Genomic DNA, 26,830 nt, shown 5'->3' with positions numbered 1-26,830 from the left:
AAAAACCACCTTGGTGCTGGGCGCGGGCTCCTGAGCGTCGCATTTTGCTGCACAGGAGTCTGCGCTGTCGTGTTATCCCTTGGCCCTGCGCTGTTAGCGCTGCCCGTCTTCTTACATCATTTCATGTCGGCTGGTACGGTTCACGATGCCCATGAATACCAGCCGCGCAGTGTCTTTTTATTAATTCACACTGCGGGGCTGGAATTCATGGCCTTGCGTAGTCAATATGTTCACCTCTCACTCGGGTCCTTACACCTGCTTCAGACTGAGCGGCGTCAGCTGATCCCTTATCGCATGCCACGGCCATGAAGCCACACAGTCTGAAGAAGGCGGAAGGAGATGAGGGACAGGCGAAGATATGCACTGCTCATGCCCATTAATAAAACCCTCGCAGTCTACATAAATAAGACACCGAGGGGCGTTATGTTGGGCAGGGCGGCAGCAGAGGCGCAGCCAGCCAACCAATGATGCCAGAAGACGGGCAGCGCTACCAAGGGGGTTGCTGCGTGTCATTACAAAGGAAAGTCACACTTCAGGGACGTTTTAATGGTTTCAGGGGACACATTTTATATGTGTTGAGTTCGACGTGTGCGAGCAGAATAACCTAATGAGCCACCTTGTACAAAAGCAGCATTACTGCTGTACAAGGTGGCTGTTATACATACAAACACCTGGGGGTGGGGGACAGGTTCCCTTCAATTTCAGTTCTTGTGTCTGCGTGGCTGTTGCAGGACACGATGCCGGCTACACAGCAGGAGAACAGCTGGCGTTGCTGAACCCCACTGACACATTGGCGGGTGTTTTTCTCTGTGCAGCCAGCACTTCGGGGCACCAACTGGCGGTGTTAGAGCCCGGGGTCAGCAGGAGGAGCAGAGGGAGCAGAGTGTAGGCCGAAGCCTGCACTGGAGGCAGCTGTGTGTCTGCGTGGCTGTTGCAGGACACGATGCCGGCTACACAGCGGGGGAACAGCTGGCGTTGCTGAACCCCACTGACACATTGGCGGGTATTTTTCTCTGTGCAGCCAGCACTTCGGGGCACCAACTGGTGGTGTTAGAGCCCAGGGTCAGCAGGAGGAGCAGAGGGAGCAGAGTGTAGGCTGAATCCTGCACTGGAGGCAGCTTTGTGTCTGCGTGGCTGTTGCAGGACACGATGCCGGCTACACAGCAGGGGAACAGCTGGCGTTGCTGAACCCCACTGACACATTGGTGGGTGTTTTTCTCTGTGCAGCCAGCACTTCGGGGCACCAACTGGCGGTGTTAGAGCCCAGGGTCAGCAGGAGGAGCAGAGGGAGCAGAGTGTAGGCCGAAGCCTGCACTGACGGCAGCTTTGTGTCTGCGTGGCTTTTGCAGGACACGATGCCGGCTACACAGCAGGGGAACAGCTGGCGGTGCTGAACCCCACTGACAGAGTGGTGGTTGTTTTGCTCTGTGCAGCCAGCACTTCTGGGCACCAACTGGCGGTGTTAGAGCCCAGGCTCTGCGGGAGGAGCAGAGTGTAGGCCGAAGCCTAATTGAACCAATTTTAAAGGTAGCCTTTAACCCCCCCTCAGGTGTTACAAACTACAAGAGCCACCTTGTGCAGCAGTAGTGCTGCACAAGTCAAAGGTTACTCTTTTAATTTTTCTCCTTGCACACGCTGAATGAAACACGTATAACATTTAGCCCTTTATACAGTCAAACTGTGTTGGAGGCGGGAGTTTCCTTCTTAATGAGACGCAGCACAGCTGTGAAAAAAACCACCTTGGTGCTGGGCGCGAGCTCCTGAGCGTCGCATTTTGCTGCACAGGAGTCTGCGCTGTCGTGTTATCCCTTGGCCCTGCGCTGTTAGCGCTGCCCGTCTTCTTACATCATTTCATGTCGGCTGGTGCGGTTCACGATGCCCATGAATACCAGCCGCGCAGTGTCTTTTTATTAATTCACACTGCGGGGCTGGAATTCATGGCCTTGCGTAGTCAATATGTTCACCTCTCACTCGGGTCCTTACACCTGCTTCAGACTGAGCGGCGTCAGCTGATCCCTTATCGCATGCCACGGCCATGAAGCCGCACAGTCTGAAGAAGGCGGAAGGAGATGAGGGACAGGCGAAGATATGCACTGCTCATGCCCATCAATAAAACCCTCGCAGTCTACATAAATAAGACACCGAGGGGCGTTATGTCGGGCAGGGCGGCAGCAGAGGCGCAGCCAGCCAACCAATGATGCCAGAAGACGGGCAGCGCTACCAAGGGGGTTGCTGCGTGTCATTACAAAGGAAAGTCACACCTCAGGGACGTTTTAATGGTTTCAGGGGACACATTTTATACGTGTTGAGTTCGACGTGTGCGAGCAGAATAACCTAATGAGCCACCTTGTACAAAAGCAGCATTACTGCTGTACAAGGTGGCTGTTATACATACAAACACCTGGGGGTGGGGGACAGGTTCCCTTCAATTTCAGTTCTTGTGTCTGCGTGGCTGTTGCAGGACACGATGCTGGCTACACAGCAGGGGAACAGCTGGCGTTGCTGAACCCCAATTACACATTGGCGGGTGTTTTTCTCTGTGCAGCCAGCACTTCGGGGCACCAACTGGCGGTGTTAGAGCCCGGGGTCAGCAGGAGGAGCAGAGGGAGCAGAGTGTAGGCCGATGCCTGCACTGGAGGCAGCTTTGTGTCTGCGTGGCTGTTGCAGGACACGATGCCGGCTACACAGCAGGGGAACAGCTGGCGTTGCTGAACCCCACTGGCACATTGGTGGGTGTTTTTCTCTGTGCAGCCAGCACTTCGGGGCACCAACTGGCGGTGTTAGAGCCCGAGGTCAGCAGGAGGAGCAGAGAGAGCAGAGTGTAGGCCGAAGCCTGCACTGGCGGCAGCTTTGTGTCTGCGTGGCTTTTGCAGGACACGTTGCCAGCTACACAGCAGGGGAACAGCTGGCGGTGCTGAACCCCACTGACAGAGTGGCGGTTGTTTTGCTCTGTGCAGCCAGCACTTCCGGGCACCAACTGGCGGTGTTAGAGCCCAGGCTCTGCGGGAGGAGCAGAGTGTAGGCTGAAGACTAATTGAACCAATTTTAAACGTAACCTTTAACCCCCCTCAGGGGTTATAAACTAGAAGAGCCACACCTTGTGCAGCAGTAATGCTGCACAAGTCAAAGGTTGCTCTTTTAATTTTGCTCCTTGCACACGCTGAAAGAAACACGTATAACATTTAGGCCCTTATACAGTCAAACTGTCTTGGAGGCGGGAGTTCCCTTCGTAATGAGACGCAGCACAGCTGGCAAAAATGCCACCTTGGTGCTTTGCGCGGCCTCCTGAGCATCGCATTTTGCTGTACAGGAGGCTGCGCTGTTGCGTTATCCCTTGGCCATGCGCTGTCCGTCTTCTGACATCATTTAATGTCGGCCGGTGCGGTTCGCGATGCCCATGAATCTCAACCCCGAAAAGTCTTCTCATTTATTCACACTGCAGGGCTGGGATTCATGGCCTGGCGCAGTACATATGTTCGCCTTTCGCTCGGGTCCTTACACCTGCTTCAGACTGTGCGGCTTCATGGCCGTGGCATGCGATAAGGGATCAGCTGACGCCGCACAGTCTGAAGCAGGTGTAAGGACCCGAGCGAAAGGCGAACATATGCACTGCTCATGCCCATCAATCACACCCTCGCAGTCAAAATAAATAAGACACCGAGGGGCGTTGTGTCGGGCAGGGCGGCCGCAGAGGCGCAGCCAGCCAAACAATGATGTCAGAAGAAGGGCTTCGCTACCAAGGGGGTCGCTGCCTGTCAATACAAAGGAAAGTTACACCTCAGGGATGTTTTAATGGTCTCGGGGGACACTTTTTATATGTGTTGAGTTCGACGTGTGCAAGGAGAATAACTTAGTGAGCCACCTTGTACAAATGCAGCATTACTGCTGTACAAGGTGGCTGTAATACACACAAACGCCTGGAGGGGGGGACAGGTTCCCTTCAATTTCAGTTCTTGTGTCTGCGTGGCTTTTGCAGGACACGATGCCGGCTACACAGCAGGGGCACAGCTGGCGTTGCTGAACCCTACTGACACATTGGCGAGCTGTTTGGCTCTGTGCAGCCTGCACTTCCAGGCACCAACTGGCGGTGTTTGAGCCCAGGGTCAGCAGGAGGAGCAGAGGGAGCAGAGTGTAGGCCGAAGCCTGCACTGGAGGCAGTTTAAGTCTGTTGTGTCTGCGTGGCTTTTGCAGGACATGTTGCCAGCTACACAGCAGGGGAACAGCTGGCGGTGCTGAACCCCACTGACACAGTGGCGAGTCGTTTTCTCTGTGCAGCCAGCACTTCCGGGCACCAACTGGCGGTGTTAGAGCCTGGGGTCAGCAGGAGAAGCAGAGTGTAGGCCGAAGCCTGCACAGGAGCAAGTTGAAAGGGAATCTTGAACCCCCACCCCAGGCGTTTGTTGCTGAAAGAGCCATCTTGTACAGCACTAATGCTGCAGAAGGAAAAGGTGGCTCTTTTAATTATTCTCCTTTCAAAGGCTGAACTACACACTTATGAAATGTGTCTCCTCACACCGTTTAACTGTCCTGGAGGTGGAACTTTCCTTTGTAATGTGACGCAGCACAGCCGTCATTCCTACCCCCTTGGCGTCGTGCGCCGCCTCCTCAGCGTTGTTTGATTCCATCCCGGAGCCTGCGCTGTTATGTTATCCCTTGGCCAGGCACACTTAGCGCTGCCCATCTTCTGACATCATTTGGTGTCAGGCTGGCTGTGCCTGTGCAGCCGCGCTGGCAGAGAGCCCGCCTCGCAGTGTCGCCTAATGTAATCCCACCGTGGGCCTGGGATCCGTGGCCATGCGCAGTGCATATCCTCGCCTCTCACTCCCCTCCCTCCGGCTTCTTCAGACTGTGCGGTGTCACGGCCGTGGCATGCTATTAGGGATCAGCTGACGGCGCACAGTCTGAAGAAGGCGGAGGGAGACACTGCAATCAGAAGACACTGCGAGGCGGGCTCTCGGCCAGCGCGGCCGCACAGGTGCAGCCAGCCTGACACCAAATGATGTCAGAAGATGGGCAGCACTAAGTGTGCCTGGCCAAGGGATAACATAACAGCGGAGGCTCCGGGACGGAATCAAACAACGCTGAGGAGGCAGCGCACGGCGCCAAGGGGGTAGGAATGACGGCTGTGCTGCATCACATTACAAAGGAAAGTCCCACCTCCGGGACGGTTAAACGGTGTGAGGAGACACATTTCATAAGTGTGTAGTTCAGCCTTTGAAAGGAGCATAATTAAAAGAGCCACCTTTTCCTTCTGCAGCATTACTGCTGCACAAGGTGGCTCTTTCAGTAACAAACACCTGGGGGGGTGTAGGTGGGCAGGTTCCCTTAAATTTTAGTTGTGCCAGCATGGCGGTCGCATGACACGTTGCTGGATACACAGCAGGGGAGCAGCCAGCGTTACTGAACCCCACTAACACATTGGCGAGGTGTTTGGCTCTGTGCAAACAGCACTTCCGGGCAGCAACCAGCTGTGTTGGAGCCCAGGGGCAACAGGAGGAGCAGAGTGTAGGCCAAAGCCTGCACTGGAGGCATGTAAATGTCTGTTAGTTGTGCCAGCGTGGCGGTCACATGACATGTTGCCGGATACACAGCAGGGGAGTAGCTGATGTTACTGACACCCAATAACAGAGGAGCGACTGTTGACTGTGCATCCAGCACTTCCAGGCACCAACTGGTGGTGTTAGAGCCCAGGGACAGCAGGAGGAGCAGATAGGAGGTATTGCAGCACACACAGCAGGGGAGCAGCTGACGTTACTGAACCCCAATAACAGAGGAGCGACTGTTGACTGTGCGGACAGCACTTCCAGGCACCAACTAGCGGTGTTAGAGCCCAGGGACAGCAGGAGGAGCAGATAGGAGGTATTGCAGCACACACAGCAGGGGAGCAGCTGACGTTACTGAACCCCAATAACAGAGGAGCGACTGTTGACTGTGCGGACAGCACTTCCAGGCACCAACTGGCAGTGTTGGAGCCCAGGGACAGCAGGAGGAGCAGACAGGAGGTATTGCAGCACACACAGCAGGGGAGCAGCTGACGTTACTGAACCCCAATAACAGAGGAGCGACTGTTGACTGTGCGGACAGCACTTCCAGGCACCAACTAGCGGTGTTAGAGCCCAGGGACAGCAGGAGGAGCAGATAGGAGGTATTGCAGCACACACAGCAGGGGAGCAGCTGACGTTACTGAACCCCAATAACAGAGGAGCGACTGTTGACTGTGCGGACAGCACTTCCAGGCACCAACTAGCGGTGTTAGAGCCCAGGGACAGCAGGAGGAGCAGATAGGAGGTATTGCAGCACACACAGCAGGGGAGCAGCTGACGTTACTGAACCCCAATAACAGAGAAGCGACTGTTGACTGTGTGGACAGCACTTCCAGGCACCAACTAGCGGTGTTAGAGCCCAGGGACAGCAGGAGGAGCAGATAGGAGGTATTGCAGCACACACAGCAGGGGAGCAGCTGACGTTACTGAACCCCAATAACAGAGGAGCGACTGTTGACTGTGCGGACAGCACTTCCAGGCACCAACTAGCGGTGTTGGAGCCCAGGGACAGCAGGAGGTGCAGAGGAACACCGTTTAGGGCAAAGCCTGATTGGAGCAAGGTCGAAAGGGAACCTTTAACCCCCACCCCAAAAGGCATTTGTAGCTGAAAGAGCCAGCTTTTGCATCACAAAGGATGCCAAAGGAAAAGGTGGCTCTTTTCATTATGCTCCTTGCAAACACAGAACTATACACTTTTAAAGTGTATCCACTGATAACGTAAAACCATCCCGGAGGTGGAACTTTCCTTTGTAATGTGACGCAGCCCAGCCATCATTCCTACCCCCTTGGCGACGTGCGCCGCCTCCTCCGCGTTGTTTAATTCTGTCCCGGAGACTGTGCTGTTATGTTATTCCTTGGCCAGGCGCACTTTGCGGTGCCCGTCTTCTGACATCATTTGGTGTCAGGCTGGCTGCGCCTGTGCGGCCGCGCTGGCCGAGATCCCGCCTCGCAGTGTTGTTTAATGTAATCCCACCGCAGGCCTGGGATCCATGGCCATGCGCAATGCATATCCTTGCCTCTCACTCCCCTCCCTCTGGCTTCTTCAGACTGTGCGGTGTCACGGCCGTGGCATGCAATTAGGGATCAGCTGACGGCACACAGTCTGAAGAAGGTGGAGGGAGATGAGTGAGAGGCGGAGGTGAAGATATGCACTGCGCATGCCCATGGATCCCAGGCCCGAAATTGATTAAATCAGAAGACACTGCGAGGCGGGATCTCGTCCAGCGCGGCTGCACAGGCGCAGCCAGCCTGACACCAAATGATGTCAGAAGACGGGCACCGCAAAGTGTGCCTGGCCAAGGGATAACAAAACAGCGCTGGCTCCGGGACAGAATTAAACAACGCGGAGGAGGCAGCGCACGTCGCCAAGGGGGTGGGAATGACGGGTGTGCTGCATCACATTACAAAGGAAAGTCCCACCTCCGGGATGGTTTTACGGTATCAGTGGACACACTTTAAAAGTGTTAAGTTCTGCGTGTGCAAGGAGCTAAACAAAAATAGTTACCTTTTCCTTGTGCAGCATAACTGCTGCACAAGGTGCCTATTTCAGTAACAAATGCCTGGGGGGGGACAGGTTCCCTTACATTTCAGTTGTTGTGTCAGCGTGGCGGTCGCAGGACACATTGCCGGCTACACAGCTGGGGATCAGCTGACGTTACTGACACCCAATAACACTGGGTCGTATGTTTTGACTGTGCAGACAGCACTTCTGAGCCTCAACTGGCAGTGTTGGAGCCCAGGAATTACAGTTCAGGTGGTAGAAAGATGAACACAACAGGCGACCTGGATACTGTAGACAGTCACCCAATTATTTAATCAGGAAGAGGAGTGGCAAATTCCTGCAAGATACAGGCCTGGTTCATTTTCAGGAAAGTAAGCCGGTCAACGTTATCGGAGGATAGTCGCATGCGACGGTCAGTTAGTACACCACCTGCAGCACTAAAGACGCGTTCCGATAATACACTAGCCACAGGGCAAGCCAGCACCTCCAATGCATACTGGCTTAGCTATGGCCATGTATCCAGCTTAGAGACCCAAAACTTGAAAGGGGAAGAGCCATCTGAGAGTACAGCAAGAGGGCAAGACATGTAGTCTGTCACCATCTGACGGAACCGTTGCCTCCTGGTGACTGGAGCCATCTGTGATGGTGTAGACATTTGTGGCGGGCACACAAAACTGTGCCACAGTTGGGCCATACTGGTCTTGCCTTGGGCAGAGGCATTGCTTTTGCTCCCTGTTTGTGCAGAGCCTCCTCCACTGCCTGGACGCACTGAGATTAGTGTTGAGCATTCCGATGCTGCAAGTATCGGGTATCGGCCGATACTTGCTGTATCGGAATTCCGATACCGGGATTCCGATACTCTTGTGGTATCGGGTATCGGGTATCGGAACAACATTAATGTTAAAATGTGTAAAATAGAGAATTAAAATAAAAAATATCGCTATACTCACCTGTCCGACGCAGCCGGGACCTCAGCGCAGGAACCGGCAGCGTTGTTTGTTTAAAATTCCCGCTTTTACATGGTTACGCGAAGTCCCGGCTTGTGATTGGTCAGGGCGGCCATGTTGCCGGGCCGCGGACCAATCACAGCAAGCCGTGACGAAAATACGTCACGGCTTGCTGTGATTGGTCCGCGTCCCGGCAACATGGCCGCCATTAACCAATCACAAGCCGTGACGTCACGGGAGGCTGGAAACGCGCTCATTTTAAAAAGGGCGCGTGTCCAGCCTCCCGTGACGTCACGGCTTGTGATTGGTTGCGTCGCGGTCAACCAATCACAAGCCGGGAGGCTGGACACGCGCCCATTTCAAAATGAGCGCGTCCAGCCTCCCGGCTTGTGATTGGTTGATCGCGGCGCAACCAATCACAAGCCGTGACGTCACGGGAGGCTGGACACGCGCCCATTTCAAAATGAGCGCGTCCAGCCTCCCGGCTTGTGATTGGTTGATCGCGGCGCAACCAATCACAAGCCGTGACGTCACGGGAGGCTGGACACGCGCCCATTTCAAAATGAGCGCGTCCAGCCTCCCGGCTTGTGATTGGTTGATCGCGGCGCAACCAATCACAAGCCGTGACGTCACGGGAGGCTGGACACGCGCCCATTTTAAAATGAGCGCGTGTCCAGCCTCCCGTGACGTCCCGGCTTGTGATTGGTCAGGGCGGCCATATTGCCGGGACGCGGACCAATCACAGCAAGCCGTGACGTAATTTCGTCACGGCTTGCTGTGATTGGTCCGCGTCCCGGCAACATGGCCGACCTGACCAATCACAAGCCGGGAATTCACGTAACCAAGTAATAGCGCGATTTTTAAACAAACAACGCTGCCGGTTCCCTCGCTGAAGTCCCGGCTGCGTCGGACAGGTGAGTATAGCGATATTTTTTATTTTAATTCTTTCTTTTACACATTTATATGGTTCCCAGGGCCTGAAGGAGAGTTTCCTCTCCTTCAGACCCTGGGAACCATCAGGGATACCGTCCGATACATGAGTCCCATTGACTTGTATTGGTATCGGGTATCGGTATCGGATTGGATTCCGATACTGTGACGGTATCGGCCGATACTTTCCGATACCGATACTTTCAAGTATCGGACGGTATCGCTCAACACTAACTGAGATGCTTTGTAAAGCACTAGCAGCACTTCTCTCAGTTGGACTGGAGAAGATGATGGAATTCACCAGTGTGTCTTGGTACTCCCGCATTTTACGCTCCCGGTTCAACGGTGTGATGAGGCTTTGTACGTTGTCCCGGTAGCGAGGATCGAGGAGGGTGAACACCCAATAATCAGACATGTTGAGAATGTGGGTGATGCGGCGGTCGTTTCTCAGGCACTGCAGCATGTAATCAACCATGTGCTGCAGACTGCCAACTGGCCAAGAAACGCTGTCCCCTGCTTGAGGCGTTATCTCTGCCCGCTCGTCATCACCCCACCCTCGCTGTACACACTGACTACTGGACAATTGTGTAACTCCCTCCTCTGGACGGATGTCTTCCTCCTCCATCGACTCCTCCTCATCCTCCTCACAAAGTGTCCCCTGCCTACGCGTTTGTGAGGAACCACGTGGCGCTGACTGTCCAGAAGATGATGGAAATGGTGAATCCTCATCCTCCACCTCTTCCACAACATCATCCCTTAGTGCTTGCAGTGATTTTTCAAGCAGGCAGAAAAGGGGGACAGTCATGCTGACTAGTGCATCATCTGCACTCGCCATCCCCGTGGAATAATCAAAGGGAAGCAAAACCTGGCAGACGTCCTTCATAGTGGCCCACTCTGTGGTTGTGAAGTCTGAACGGCGCGGAGTGCGACTTCTTTGCGCCTGATGCAGCTGATACTCCATTACTTCTTGCTGCTGCTCACACAACTGCTCCAACATATGTAACGTGGAATTCCACCTGGTAGGTAGGTCACATATGATGCGATGTTCCGGAAGGCGGAATCGGTGCTGCAGAGCCGCAATGCGCGATTTTGCCGTGCTGGAACGCCGCAAGTGAGCACACTCTAGGCGGACCTTGTGCAGCAGTGCATCAAGATCCGGATAGTCCCTCAAAAAACTCTGCACGACCAAGTTGAGCACATGTGCCAGACATGGGATGTGAGTGAGGTTGCCGGGGCCCAGAGCTGCCACCAGATTTTGGCCTTTATCACACACTTCCATGCCTGGCTGGAGATTCGCTGCCACAAACCACACATCGCTCTCCTGCTTGATGGCATTCCAGAGCTCCTGCTCTGTGTGGCTTCGATTCCCCAAAGAAATTAATTTCAAGACGGCCTGTTGACGTTTGGCCACGGCTGTGCTCATGTCGGTAGTAACAGGTAAACGTTCACGGGTCCATGTGGAGGTGGACTGTGACGGCTCCTGCAGCGATGATTCTGAGGAACTTGTGTAAGAGGAGGAGTCAATGCGTACAGACTGGATTCCTGCAATCCTTGGAGTGGGCAGGACACGTCCTGCGCCACTCGCACGATCTGTACCCGGCTCAACAACATTAACCCAATGGGCAGTGAGGGAAAGGTATCGCCCCTGTCCATGTTGACTGGTTCATCGATGGTGAGGTGGACCTTGCTACTGACGGCGTTCAGTAGCGCATGTTTTATGTGTCCCTCCACATGCTTGTGCAGGGCAGGGACGGCTTGCCTGCTGAAATAAAAGCGGCTGGGCACATTATACTGTGGGACTGCCAATGACATCAAGTCACGGAAGCTGTCAGTCTCCACCAGCCTGAATGACAGCATTTTCAGTGACAGAAGTTTGGCAATGCCTGCAGTCAGAGCCTGTGCTCGTGGGTGGTTTGCCGAGAAAGGCCGCCTTTTCTCCCATGCCTGTACTACCGATGGCTGTAGACTGAGCTGGGAGTGTGAGGATGACTGGGAACGTGGTGCTGCGGGTGGAATTACAGTGGGTCTCTGGACAACAGTGCCAGAAGTTCTTCCATGGCGATCCTGTAAGGAAGCCGAACCAGCTGTGTGTGAGCTGGAGGAAGAGGCAACACGAGCTGAAGAGGTGGTAGCTGCCGCTGTTGGTTGGCCTAGCTCTTCAGTGTGTTTTTGTAACTCCACCGCGTGCCTGGTCCGCACATGTTTCCACATGTTGGAGGTATTGATGAAGCTGACATTTCTCCCTCTTTTGACTTTCTGATGACACACCTTGCATTTGACATAGCAAATGTCATCTGCAACTGTGTCAAAAAAGGCCCAGGCACTGCAAGTTTTGGGAGCGCCCTTTTTGGCTTTTGGAAGAGACATGCTCCTAATGGGTGCCAAAGTGGAGGCTACAGGATCTGCAGTCTTCCCCCTCCCTCTCCCTCTTTGGCCCATTTGGGGAATCTCTTCCTCAGAGCTGCTCCCACCACCTTCCTGTCCCTCATGCCACAATGGGTCAAGGACCTCATCATCTACACTACCCTCTGCCACCAACTGCTCCTCCTGGGTAGTCTCAGCAGCAGAGCACGCACCAGAAAGTGGCACCTGAGTGTCATCAGCGGATGCGTTCTGCGGTGTGGTGACCGGAGACACTGGCCCACCCGCCTCTTCAGACAGAGAGAAAAAGCTGTTGGGCATCACTGCACACTGCCTCTTCTTCCATTTCTCCAATGCTGCTTGGCTGGCCCCCTGTTTCCAAGCCAAGAGATTCAGAGAACAGAAGTAGAGATGGCTCCTGTCCTGGGCTCTCTGTCTGCCTGGGCAATTTGGCAGGTGGTGAAGAGACAGATGGGTGCTCTCCAGTGCTCTGTGTCTGAGAGGATGTGGCACTAATTGAAGTCGATGCGTTAGCTGCCATCCATCTGACAACGGCTTCAATTTGGTCTTCACACAGCAGCGGTGTACGGTGCTCTCTGACAAAGCTGCGCATGAAGGACTGTTCCCTGCTGAAACTGGGTGATGATGAGTCACCGGTGCCCGCAGCAGGCACAGAATCCCCACGTCCTCTCCCTGATCCGCGCCCACGCCCACGTGCCTTACTCCCTGCCTTCTTCATCTTGGTTGACTGATAAAGATAAGCAGAAAAGTACTAACCCCTTAGTGTGTTTATTCCTGAACAGCTCCTAACAGGTATAAGAAACACTAATTTTCTAAAGTGTGGAGTAGACTTTAATATGAGCTAATGTGGCCTACACAACTGTAAAGTGGTGTGTTTGGTGAACTTTATTATTTATTTATTTTTTGGGGGCTGAACTGATAACAGGGAGAGCTGCACTCACATGGAGACCGTGCAGACAGCCGTAAATGGCGCTGCAAGGCCCCAAAAACCTCCTCTACATTATCCTATGTAGTGTTTTTCCACAATTTAGCTGGATACGGGTGGAAAGACACTAATAGGAATTTTTTGAAAAAATGTGCAGCAGCCTGCACTACTTAAAAAAAAGGAAAATGGATTTTACGGTATGACGTAGTGACGCACCCTGAGCTGGATACAACTGGCTATGGCTGCACACAGACTACAGGGCGAGCTGCAGTCACACGGAGACCGTGCAGACAGCCGTAAACGGCGCTGCAAGGCCCCCAAAACCTCCTCTACGTTATCCTATGTAGTGTTTTTCCACAACTTAGCTGGATACGGGTGGAAAGACACTAATAGAAATTTTTTGAAAAAATGTGCAGCAGCCTGCACTACTTGAAAAAAAAAATTGGATAGAACAGTATGAGGCAGTGAACCACCCTCCCTGAACTGAATACAACCAGCTATGGCCTTTGGCTGCACACAGACTAGAGAGTGGGCTGCACTCACACACACACACACACACACACACACAGAGAGACCTTGCAGATCGCTGTGAAAACAGCGCTGCAAGGCTAAAGCAAGGTGAACAAACAGCGGTTGCTAAATTAGCTTGGGAAAAGCACAAAGAAGCAAATCGCTATCTCAACTGGCCCTCAGTCAGCACACAGCGTCCTGTCACTAACTGAATTCACAGCAGAGTGAGCGCAAAATGGCGCCAGCGACTTTTAAACTGCAGCATGACATCATTTCAGCAGCCAATCACAGCCTTGCCAGTAGTTTCATGCCCACTATGCTGAACAGGATGTGCCCACACTCAGAATCATTCCTCATTGGCTGAATTCGTGCAGTTTGAATCCTGGGAACTTCCGATTCCGGTATCCGATATGTGGCAAGTTTTTGTTCAATAATACATCTTTATTTAGCTTTCAAAAACGCACCAAAATGCATAAAAACTGCGCAAAAACCACACCAAAAGCTTATTAAAAAGTGCATCAAAACCGCGCAAAAAACACACCAAAAACTGCACCAAAAGTGCATCAAAACTGCACAAAAAAATGCATCAAAACTGCATCAAAATGCACAAAAATGCACCAAAAACTGCATCAAAACTGCACCAAAAACTGCATCAAAACCGCACCAAAATTGCATCAACACTGCATCAAAACCGCACCAAAAACTGCATCAAAACCGCGCAAAAAACACACCAAAACCTGCATCAAAAATGCATCAAAACTGCACCAAAAACTGCATGAAAAATGCACAAAGACCGCACCAATAACTGCATCAAAACCGCACCAACAACTGCATCAAAAACTGCATCAAAACTGCACAAAAACTGCATAAAAAACGCATAAAAACTGCACCAAAAACTGCATCAAAACCACACCAAAGACTGCATCAAAACCGCACCAAAAACTGCCTCAAAACTGCATCAAAACCACACCAAAAACTGCCTCAAAACTGCTTTAAAACCACACCAAAACTGTATCAAAACCACACCAACACTGCAAAACTGCACCAGGTTTTGATGCAGTATTTGGTGCAGTTTTGATGCTGTTTTTAGTGCAGTTTTGATGCTGTTTTTGGAGCGTTTTTTGCATGGCTTTGATGCAGTTTTTGGAAATAAATAAATAAATGGAAAATGTGCATGATTTGAAAGGAAACATGCATGAAAAAAGTATTCAGAGGCCGGATTCATCATTTCACATCTCAGTTTCATACGTTTTTCGCTGGATCCATCGCTGTGGGTTTTTTCACCGGACAGAAAAACCGTTCCTCCATATGTGTTTTCCGTCCAGTGGAAACAGCTTTTTTGACGGATCCGGCAAAAAACGGATGAAACGTGTGGCCATCAGATGCAATCCGGCGATAATACAACTCTATGAGGAAAAAAAGGATCCGTTTTTTTCAAAACTAGCCGGATTCTGCCTGATGGCAAAAACCTGATGTGTGAAAGCAGCCAGATATTTGGATAGATACATCTATGTACCTATAGATATATCTATCTATAAATATATCTATAGATAGATATATTCATAGCTATATAATAGAAAGGCCGATGTTTCTAGAGCTACTTTCACACTTGCGTTTGTAGCAATCCGTCTCAAGAAGTCTTTTTGGGAAATAAACGGGTCCTGCAAATGTTTTCGCAGGATGCGTTTATTACCCATAGACTTGTATTAGTGACGGATCACGATGGATGGCCACACGTCGCTTCCATCGTGCAATGGATTTGCCGTGTTTTGGCGGACCGTTGGCATGAAAAAACGTTCAAGTGAACGTTTTTTTGTCTGTCGGGTCCAACATTTTCTACCATGCATGCTTGGCCAAAACTCCTCCCCCTCCTCCCCGGACTTCAGATTGGGGAGCGGGTGCGTTGAAAAACTGCATCCGCTGCCCACGTCATGCACAAATTTCACAACGTGCGTCGGTACGTCGGCCCGACGCATAGCGACGGACCTGTACCAACACAAGTGTGAAAAAGGCCTTAATGAGCGTTTAATTTATTTTAAAAAGCACAAAAAAACGGCGTGGGCTCCCGCACAATTTTCTGCACCAGAGGGGGAAAGCCAACAGCCGGGGCCAATATTTGTAACCTGCTATTAATATCAGCCCGCAGCTCTCTGCGTAGCCTTTACTGGCTATTAAAATAGGGGGACCACCCAAAAATGATGTGGGGTCGCCCTATATTTTATAACCAGAAAGGCTACGCAGACAGCTGCGGGCTGATATTCATAGCCAAGAGAGGGGCAATGGATATTGGTTCCCCCCGGCTACAAATACCAGTCCGCAGCTGCGATGGAAATGGCGCATCTGTAAGATGCGCCAATTCCGGCACTTATCCCCTCTCTTCCCACTCCATGTAGCGGTGGGATATGGGGTAATAAAGGGTTAATGTCACCTTGCTATTGTAAGGTGACATTAAGCCGGGTTAATAACGGAGAGGCATCAGTAAGATGCCTATCCATTATTAATCCAATACTAATAAAGGGTTAATAAAACACACACTTTAGGAAAAAAGTGTTTTAATATTCTTCATTTAACCATACTTACCATATTTCAGCGCCTGCAAAAAACGTAAAATAATAAACCGTATTCTACCTGTCTGCCGTAGTCCAATTAATAACGAGTGTCCCACGACGATCCCCCCTATAAAACAGTGACATCAGGTAATGTCACTGCTCTATAGGACCTTCAGTGACACACTGGCAGGAGACAATGGCTCCTGCAGTGCATCACTGAGAGGTTACCTTAGGACAAAGTCTCACTTTATGGCAATTGCTGCCTGGGAAAATTTCTCACACAGCAATGCCATAAGTGAGACTAGGGACTATTTTCTCACAGGGGCGCAGGACTACATTGTGAGGAATACATTGTGGAAGGATAGCTTCCATCATTGTATTCCTGGAGCCCCTGGAGAGCGGTTGCATCAGCTGAAGCTCCTGCTCTCCACGGGAGATCGTCGAGGGACACTCGTTTTAATTGGATTTCTGAGGATCAGGGAGTATAGTGTTTGTTTATTATTTTAATATTTTTTACAGATGACACTGGCTTCGGGGATCAAAGTGACAAGTGATGGTGATTATGTACTCTATGTTATATGTACTCTATGTCTATATGTATGTTGTATGTATGTACTGTATGTGGCATGTTGCATGTCGCATGTCACATGTTGCATGTTGTCGCATGTTGCATGTTCATGTCATTGCATGTCGTCACATGTTGCATGTCGCATGTCTGTTGTGAATTCTGCTTTTGGGCTCCCTCCGGTGGTTGTAGGTGGTAATGCAGTTGTCTCTGAGTTGCAGCCCTGGTCAGGTATATCGGATAATTGCAGTTCTGACTGGGGTATTTAGGCATGCAGGATTCATTAGTCCTTGCCAGTTGTCCATTGTTTTTGGAGGTTTTCTCCTTGCCTGGTTCCTTATGCCTTGCTGCCAAATCTGCAAAGATAAGTGTCTGGTTTTTGTGGCACACATGCTGTGTGCTTATGATTTAGTGCTATTCAGTGTTTTTTTTGTACAGCTTAGATTGTATCAGTATTTTCTCAGTCTTGTTGGATTCTCAGGAGTTGCAGATATACATTCCATATCTTTAGTTAGATAGTGGAACTTTTTGTATTTTCTGCTGTGGATATTTTTAGAGTTTTAATACTGACCGCTTAGTATTCTGTCCTATCTTTCCCTGTTTAGCTAGAGTGGCCTCTTTTGCTGAAATCTGTTTTCTGCCTGTGTGTGTCTTTCCTCTCCTATTCACAGTCAATATTTGTGGGGGGCTGCCTATCCTTTGGGGTTCTGCTCTGAGGCAAGTGAGTATTCCTATTTCCATCTATAGATGTATTTAGTCCTCCGGCTGTGTCGAGGTGTCTAGGGTTTTGTTAGGCACACCCCACGGCTACTTCTAGTTGCGGTGTTAGTTCAGGGTTTGCGGTCAGTACAGATTCCACTTCTCCTGAGAAAGTTTCATGCAGCTCCAAAGCCACTGGATCATAACACATGTCATCGCTTGTCACATGCTGCATTTCATCGCATGTTGCATGCTGCATGTAATCACATGTTGCATGTCGTCGCATGTTGCATGTCGCTGCATGTCACATGTTGCATGCCGTCGCATGTCATTGCATGTTGCTTGTCTTATGTCGCATGTCATCGCATGTTGCATGTCATATGTTGCATGTTGTATGTCGTTGCATGGTGCATGGTGTATGTCGCATGGTGCATGTTGTCGCATGTTGCATGTCACAGCATGGTGCATGTCACATGATGCATGTTGTCACATGCTGCATGTCGTTGCATGTTGTCACATGTCACATGTCATTGCATTGTGGATGTCGCATGGTGCATGTCGCATGGTGCATGTTGTCGCATGTTGCATGTCGCTGCATGTCACATGTTGCATGTCATCGCATGTCATCGCATGTTGCATGTCATCGCATGTTGCATGCTTCATGTCACATGTCATCGCATGTTGCATGTCATATGTTGCATGTTGTCGCATGGTGCATGTCGTAACATGTTGCATGTCGTCGCATGGTGCATGTCACATGGTGCATGTTGTCGTATGGTGCATATTGTCGCATGTTGTCACATGTTATCGCATTGTGTATGTCACATGGTGCATGTCACATGGTGCATGTCACATGTTGCATGTTGCATGTCACATGTTGCATGGTGCATGTCGCATGGTGCATGTCACATGTTGCATGTCGTTGCATGTCGTCACATGTTGTCACATGTTGCATGTCATCGCATGCTGCATGTCACCGCATGTTGCATGTCGCATGCTATCGCAGGTCACATGCAGCATGTTGCATGTCATCACATTTTGCATGCTGCATGGCGCATGTCATCGCATGTTGCATGCTACTTGTCGCATGGAATCACATGTTGCATGTCATATGTTGCATGTCGCATGTTGTATGTCGTCGCATGGTGCATGGTGTATGTCACATGGTGCATGTCATTGCATGTCGCATGTCACATTTTGCATGTTATTGCATGTTGTATGTTGCATGTCGTCGCATGGTGCATGTCATTGCATGTTGTCACATGTCGCATGTCATTGCATTGTGCATGTCACATGTCATTGCATGTCATATGTAGCATGCCATCGCATGGTGCATGTCGTCGCATGGTGCATGTCGTTGCATGTTGTGACATGTCGCATGTCGTCACATGTCATTGCATGTCGTATGTTGCATGTCACATGTTGTCACATGTTGCATGATGTTACATGTTACATGATGTGTGTTTGTATGTATGTATGTACTGTATATGTGTATGTGTTTTTTTTACATTCAACACATTAGCCGGATGATGGGACTACTACTGTCCCAACATTGGCTAATGTGTCACTCACTGTCACTGTAGCAGGCAGGGCCCGATGGGACTTGTAGTCCCATCGGATGATGCCTGCACACAGAGACACACACACCAATGACCACCCCCCGCAGCAGTCCCACCGCAGACCCCAGCACCGCCTGCACATACCAGCACCGGCACGCAGACCCCGGTGCCCGCACATACCGGTGCCGGCACGCAGACCCCCGGCGCCGGCCCGCACATACCGGCACGCAGACCCCCGGTGCCCGCACAATCATCCCTGCCTAGCCCCGCCCGCCCCCAGCACAGCCCCGCAGGCAGCCCCCAGCCCCGCCCACAGCCCAGTCACTCTTCATGAGTGACTGCTGACTGTGAGGCTGGGTGACGCCTGATGTTGACACCACATCAATTTCCAGAGTCTGGAAATTGACATGACGTCGGTGGAAATAAGCAGCGGCTGCAGCCTGGGGGTCACCCGGACTCAGCCGCCGGAATAGCACCGCTCACAGGCGAAAACGGCAACAGAAGGTATTTGCACAATTCATTAGGGGCCCCGGGGGGATACATTGGGGGGTTAATTGAAAGTAGTGGACAACCCCTTTAAGGGCCAGGGACGTCGTCCGGCAGGATGGGAGCAGAGTCTGAGGACCACCAGGGAGCCACACGGAAACTGGCGACAGAGGCAGGAAGCAGTGACAGGCTCTGTGTGCAGAACAAAACAAACAGAGTAACAATACGCATAAGCAATGCAGCACAGTTCTCAGGTAGCAAAACGGGACCCAAGTTATTAGCAGGGAAGCCATGCAATAATCAGGCGCCTCCTCCAAGAGGAGGCAGCCTGATATACCCAGTCCTAAACCCCCATAGGGCACACCAGACCTACAAAAAGCAAGTGACAAACCCACGTACTATGCTGTCAAGAGAGCACACATGGGTGCCGGAATCTTGCCACCACCCCCCTCCCCGAGACCAGAAGTGCAGGGGAAGCATGGTGAGACCATCCACCAGCAGCACGTCGAGACGCTGGAGCAGCAGTGGAGGACCGAGCAGCGGCGGCACCAGAGGAGGATCGGGCAGCGACAGTAACAGATGTCAATTACAGGCCTCTCTCATCTTTTTAAGTGAGAGAACTTGCACAATTGGTGACTGACTAAATACTTTTTTCTCCATTGTATATGAACAAGCACTAATAGTGTCCCAAATAAGCAAGCTTCTGTTTTTGTGTTGAGTAATATATAAATGCTTTGATACATTTACTTGTGCATGTAAAAACTCTTAAGATACCCGACTCATGCAAGTGTTGCATGTTTCAGTTCTGAATGTTAGTGTTGTTTGTTGAAAATAAGATATTCCTCCACTGATCTTGCACTTTCCCACTTTCATTATTTCCTTCAGTATTCTCATTTCTCTAATTGAAAGTTTGCTCACTCCCACCCTTTTATATCCCCACCACATATCATATTACTTTCCCAATAAAATGCTTATGAAAACAATTAAATCAACATATCTGCAGTAAAGTCCTATATCATCTTCTGGATACGTTTTGCTAATTATTTATTTTTTATTGTTTACACTTATGTTGCTCCTTGTCACTTGGATCTAGAATCTATATTCTTGATATATATATATATATATATATTGAAATGAGAAAGCAGAGAATTTAAATATAGTTGAAATAAGTTTCTACTGTGTTATATGCAGATACTAATAAATCATTTGAAGGAGATATTTGTGCCCAATATAAAAACATCCAATAAGAGTCTGTAGGCAAATCTGGAGGCTGTACTGTCAGGAGACAAAAGTTTTGCAGTGAAAACTTTCCAGATCAGAAGGGATTAAGACTTGCCACATTCCCCTACTCAGTTTTGCAGAGTTGTACTGGTTCATGAAGGAATGGCAGAAAATCATCCAGTACTTAATGAAGGAGAGGAGAATGAAATGGTGAGTACTGATGGAGCAAATATAAGAACCGCTAAAGGTCTGTCATCTGCGAATGAATGTAACTCATTAGTCATTATATATTGTATATACTGTGTGACATGTGTAATAGTGGATGAAAAGAGTTAACAGCTTGTTTATCTATTGTTCTTATAGTAGTCATCCTTATTTATTCTAACTAGCTGCAATTTATATTGATGGGCATGGTACCAATATTTTGCCCATGTTCAGTATGTGCTTTTTCTGTCTTACTTGATTTGCTTGACTTCATCCATTTGCCCTGCTATATCATTATTTATATTACTACTATTATAATTATTTAATACTTTTAACTATTTTAATTATTTATCATTTTTAAAGTTGTTTTTCGTGTTACAAAAGCTTAAGTGTAACTCTGAATATAAAGTGCCAGCATTTTTACTAGCGGAGGGGCATTTAAATATATAGGTTCCTCATCAGTTTATAAATTGCGGATAAAGGTAACGAATGTCCTCATTTTGTTCTATCTTTTTCTTGATCTCTTATTAGGCCAGGTTCACACAAGCGTAAAAAAAATTGTTGCTTTCGACTAGAAAACAGACAATTTTTCTGTTACTTACATTCACGTGTAATTCTTTTTTTTACAGCAAAAGCTGATATCATTTACAGATGCCAATCTTACAGAATTGCAATGTATCCAGAAAAATCAAATATTATATGTAATGCATCCAATTTTTTCTTTTTTTAGCACCAGTTGACTTTAACCCCTTATCCTTCATAGTTTTTTTAGGTTTTGCGTTTTCGTTTATCACTCCTCTTCTTCCCAGAGCCATAACTTTTTTGTTTTCCAGTCAATATGGCCATGTGAGGGCTCATTTTCTGTGGGAGGAGTTGTACTTTTAAAGGATACCATTGGTTTTGCCATGTCATGTATTAGAAAATGGGAAAAAAAACCTCCAAGTTTGGTGAAATTGCAAAAAAAAGTGAAATTCCACAGTTGTTTTTTGTTTGGCTTTTATACCACGTTCACTAAATGCTAAAACTGACCTGCCATTGTAATTCTCCAAGTCATTACGAGTTCATAGACACCAAACATGTCTAGGTTCTTTTTTCATCTAAGTGGTGAAAAAAAAATTCAAAACTTTGTTAAAAAACATTGTGCCATACTCAGATACCACTAGCGTCTCCGTTTTTCGTGATCTGGGGTCGGGTGAGGGCTTATTTTTTGCGTGCCGAGCTGACGCTTTTAATGATTCCATTTTGGTGCAAATAAGACATTTTGATCGCCCGTTATTGCATGCTAATTCAATGTCATGGGGACCAAAAAAAAATTAATTCTGGCGTTTTTACTTTTTTGCTCACTTAGTGATCAGGTTAATCCTTTTTTCTTATTGATAGATCGGGCATTTCTAAACACGGCGATACCAAATATGTGTATGCTTGATTTTATTTTTATTGTTTTATTTTGAATGGGGCGAAAGGGGGGTGATTTGAATTTTTATATCTTTTTTATCATTTTATATTTTTAAAAACATTTTTTTTGGCATACTTCAAAAGTCTCCATGGGAGACTAGAAGCTGCCACAACCCAATCGTCTCTGCTACATAGAGGCGATGATCAGATCTCCTCTATAAGGCTGGAGTCACATAACGTATAAAAAAAGGTCCGTTTTACACGGATGAGAGTCACAGAAATGTTCCCTGAACAGTGATCCGTTTGTCATCCGTGTGCAGTGCGAAGACTCGATTTCTCGCATGTAAGCGTCCGTGTGACATCCATATGAAATCTGTATGGCATTATTAATCATGCTTAATGTCACCTTACTATAGTAAGGTGACATTAACCCATTATTACCCCATATGCCACCGCTAGAGGGCAATGGGAAGAGAGAGGCTAAGTGCCAGAATTGCCACATCTTACAGATGCTCCTTTTCTGGGGTGGCTGAGGGCAGATGTTTTTATCCAGTTGGGGGGCAATAACCATGGACCCTCTCTATGCTATTAATATTTGCCCTCAGTCACTGGCTTTCACTCTCTTGCGCAGAAATTTGTGCTGGAGCCCACGCCAGTTTTTTCTATGATTTAATTCTTTAATTTAACACATACATCTCCACAGTTTTACACACTATTAGTCAGGGACACATATAATTCTAACTGATATGCAATGATTGTATGTAAACAATGTCTCATATCCTGTCGGCTTCTGCAATGAAATTACAGAAGCCGACAATTGAATTATGGGCTATTCTGCTACCTAACTCTCTATGATATATATATATATATATATATATATATATATATATACACACACACACACACTGCTGAAAAAAATATAGGGAGCACTTAAAGGGAACCTGTCACCCCCAAAATCGAAGGTGAGCTAAGCCCACCAGCATCGGGGGCTTATCTACAGCATTCTGTAAGGCTGTAGATAAGCCCCCGATGTAACCTGAAAGATGAGAAAAAGAGGTTTCTCTGGGCACCATATTTGCTGGTCCAGTGTATGATGAGCTCCATATTTGATGCTCCAGGGTATGATGGGCCCTATATATGATGCTCCAGTGTATAAATCGACCCCATATGTAATGTTCCATATATGATAGGTCCCATATGATGCTCCATCTATAATGGGCACCATATAATGCTCCATATATGATTAACCCATATATGATGGTCCAAACATCAAAAAAAGAAAAAATGAAATACCTCTCATCGCTAGCTGCTGCTCTGCTCGGAACTCCTCAGCATCACTGTCTTCCGGCTCTCGGCACTGTGACTGTTCTTTTTTATTGATAGATAGATTTTTGTTTTTTTTATTGATAGATCGGGCGATTCTGAATGCGGCGATACCAAATATGTGTAGGTTTGATTTTTTTATTGTTTTATTTTGAATGGGGCGAAAGGGGGGTGATTTAAACTTTTATATATTTTTTATTTTTTTCATATTTTATAAAACATTTTTTTTTTACATTTGCCATGCTTCAATAGCCTATGCTACATAGGAGCAATCGTCAGATCACCCCTATGTAGTTGCTCATAGCAATCAACAACCATGGAGGTCTCAAGGAGATCTTAGGTTGTCATGCCGACGTTTCGCTGACCGATCATGTGACAGGGGTCGACGATGCACTCATTTCTGGCCCGATGGCCGGAAGTAGTAGTTAAATGCCGCTGTCATTTAACCAGTCAAAACAGCTGACATGTCACGGCTTTGATGCGGGCTCACCGCCGGAGCCCGCATCAAAGCAGGAGATCCGGCCCTCCGCATTACTAGTACGGCGGAGGTCGGTAAGGGGTTAAGTTATGTGCACTAGTGATGAGCGAGTGTACTCATTGCTCCGGTTTTCCAGAGCACGCTCGGGTGGTCTTCAAGTATTTGTGACTGCTCGGAGATTTAGTTTTTGTCACCGCAGATGCACGATTTGCGACTGTTAGACAGCTTGATTACATATTGGGATTCCCTAGCAACTAGGCAACCCCCACATGTACTCAGGCTGGCTAGCAAATTATGCAGCTGAGTCAACAAAAACTAAATCTTCCGAGCAGTCACAAATAATTGGAGACCACCCGAGCGTGCTCGAGAAAACCAGAGCGACGAGTATACTCACTCATCACTAATGTGCACACAATGACTTTTAGACATGAGACAAATCAGCAAGTTTTTCAAGTAGGAAGAAGCTTCAGGATATGCTGGTGTTTTAGTCATGAAGATTCTTTTTTGTCATCTTTTTGGCTATTTTTTGCAATGTGTTTGGCTGCAGGCTTGTTTTTTAATATTATAGTAAAGGTCCTCTTTGATATTAGTCCATTTTTATTTTATTCTTCTACTTTTCTTTTCTTATTTTTCAGGAGATATTTGGATACAAATCAGAGAGGTGGAGAAATATTTTGTGTATACTTGGTTACATATTTTCTTTAGGGTTCGTAAAATTGGTCTTTTATTGGAAGCCAGAGCTGGATGTTTGGTGTCACTGTGTTCCGTGTAACTTAGCAACTGCTGATACAGTTTTGCTACAAGCTGTAAGTACGGTACATCATTTTGTCATTTATCAAATAAGAATAAGTAGTTAAACATTCTTATTACTTTATTATGAAAAAATATGAAAAAAGAAGTAATGTCCAGATTAACTTCTTGTGATTTATGTAGATTTCTGCCCAAGGAGACTACAAAAAAATTCACTACCACCTTCTGTGTCTCCATACCTAAATATTCTACAATATCTCTGCAGGGAGAATTTAAAGACTACATAAAGAAGTCAGTAATCCAGGTTAATCTTAATAAAAAAACAAAAACTGGGTCTTTCTTTACTGGTGATGAAAATTCATACATATTCAAATCTATGATGGAGCCAGAAGGCAAAGTAAGTGTTGTCCTGTCAAAATAATAATGGTTAATTTATGTTTTGTTGTTTTGTTTATAACTGAAGATATACTTTAAGGCCGGGGTCACACTTGCGTATGTGATGCGAGAAACTAGCACGAGTCTCTCGCATCAATACCCGACACTGCTGCCGGCACTTGGGACCGGAGTGTGTGGCTGCATAGAAATACATGCAGCCACACACATCGGCCCCTGAGTGCCGGTGGCAGTGCCGGGTATTGACTCAAGAGACTCATGCGAGTTTCTCGCATCACACATGCAAGTGTGACCCCAGCCTAACTCTGACCATACAAAGAAAAAAATAGTGTAGGTTAGTTACTGTAAAAAAGCTACAAAGTCTCTACATTTTTAAAATTAGTCAGCACAGGATTTGGACCTAGCTGATATTTACATCGTGTTTCAAATTATTATGAAAACTTGATTTGTGTGATAAAGATGCAATTTTTTGATTTTCAAATAAACTCATGTACGGTATTGTGTCTCTGGGCTCTTTTGATTACTGAAATCAATCTCAAACACACGTGATGATTAGTTTTCCAGGTGAGCCCAATTAACCCCTTAATGACCGTCAATATGCATTCAAATGGTGATCATTAAGGGTACTCATAGGTGGACATAATGCCGGTTTAACCGGTGCAGCTGGGGCAGGCAGCTGCCTAGGGCCCCCGCTCCCCAGGGTCCCCCAGCTAGTGGCACATCATGAAGCCGCTATGGGGCCCCTGTGAGGCAGGGGGCCCGCCTGCCACCAGTGCCGACTCCCCTGCCCCATTGAACTATACCGGCATCTGCCGGCACTGTTCAAAGCAATGATGGAGGAGAGAACATCACCTGATGCTTCCTCTCCCATCATTCCCCGCTCTGCCTCTGACACTGTGGGAGCGCGATTACATCATCGCGCACTCACCGTGTGCCAAGCAGTACAGCCGCTGAGACCGGAGGGAGCAGTGTAGGCACGTGGAGAGTTGAGGAGTGTATTTTTTTAACTATAAACAGTGAGTACTGGACTGTGGGGGCATTCTGTGGGTGTGTGGGCTGTGTTATATACTACGTGGCTGTGATATATGCTATGGGGGCTGTATTACATACTATGTGGCTGTCTTATATACTACGTGGCTGTATTATACTATGTGGGCTGTGTTATTTACTACGTGGGCTGCACTATATGCTAAATGGGCTGTGTTATATGCTACGTGGGCTGCGTTATATACTACATGGCTGTGCTATATGCTATGTGGGCTGTTATATACTACATGGCTGTGTTTTATACTACGTGGGCCATGTTATTTACTACGTGGCTGTGCTATATACTACGTGACTGTTACATACTACGTGGCTGTGCTATATACTACGTGGGCTGTGTTATATACTATGTGGGCTGTGCTATATTCTACATGGGCTGTGTTATATTCTATGTGGCTGTGCCGTATACTACGTGGCTGTGTTTTATACTATGTGGCTGTGTTATATACTACATGGCTGTGCTATATACTATGTGGGCTGTGTTATATACTATGTGGCTGTGTTATATACTCTGTGGCTGTGCTATATACTATGTGGCTGTGTTACATATTACATGGCTGTGCTATATTGTATGTGGGCTGTGTTACATACTACATGGCTAAGCTATATTCTACATGGGCTGTGTTATATACTTTGTGGCTGTGCTATATTCTACATGGCTGTGCTATATTCTATGTGGGATGTGTTACATACTACATGGCTGTGTTATATTCTACATGGGCTGTACTATATACTACGTGGCTTTGCGATATACTGCATGGCTGTGCTATATACTACGTCGGCTGTGTTGTATACTATGTGGACTGTTATATACTTCATGGCTGTGCTATATCCTACGTGGCTGTGTTATATTCTATATGGCTGGGCTATATTCTAAGTGGGCTGTGTAATATACTGTGTGGGCTGTGTTATATACTATGTTGTT

At 48.1% G+C, this 26,830-nt stretch overlaps 1 protein-coding gene across 1 annotated transcript in view; it reads left to right on the top strand.

The window, feature by feature from the left end:
• LOC143808062 (putative cation-transporting ATPase 13A5) overlaps nt 1–26,830 on the top strand; it is a 318,077-nt gene that overhangs the window by 25,095 nt on the left and 266,152 nt on the right. The window contains exons 2-5 of the mRNA XM_077290322.1: nt 16,308–16,344; nt 20,289–20,528; nt 24,354–24,524; nt 24,734–24,865. Of these exons, the coding sequence (XP_077146437.1) occupies nt 20,481–20,528; nt 24,354–24,524; nt 24,734–24,865 (351 nt within the window). The 5' untranslated portion in view covers nt 16,308–16,344; nt 20,289–20,480. The remainder of the gene's footprint in view (nt 1–16,307; nt 16,345–20,288; nt 20,529–24,353; nt 24,525–24,733; nt 24,866–26,830) is intronic.

The sequence above is a fragment of the Ranitomeya variabilis genome, chromosome 2, assembly GCF_051348905.1.
Source record: "Ranitomeya variabilis isolate aRanVar5 chromosome 2, aRanVar5.hap1, whole genome shotgun sequence".
NCBI classification, from domain to species: Eukaryota; Metazoa; Chordata; class Amphibia; order Anura; family Dendrobatidae; genus Ranitomeya; species Ranitomeya variabilis.
This window is presented reverse-complemented; position numbering and strand designations above follow the sequence as displayed.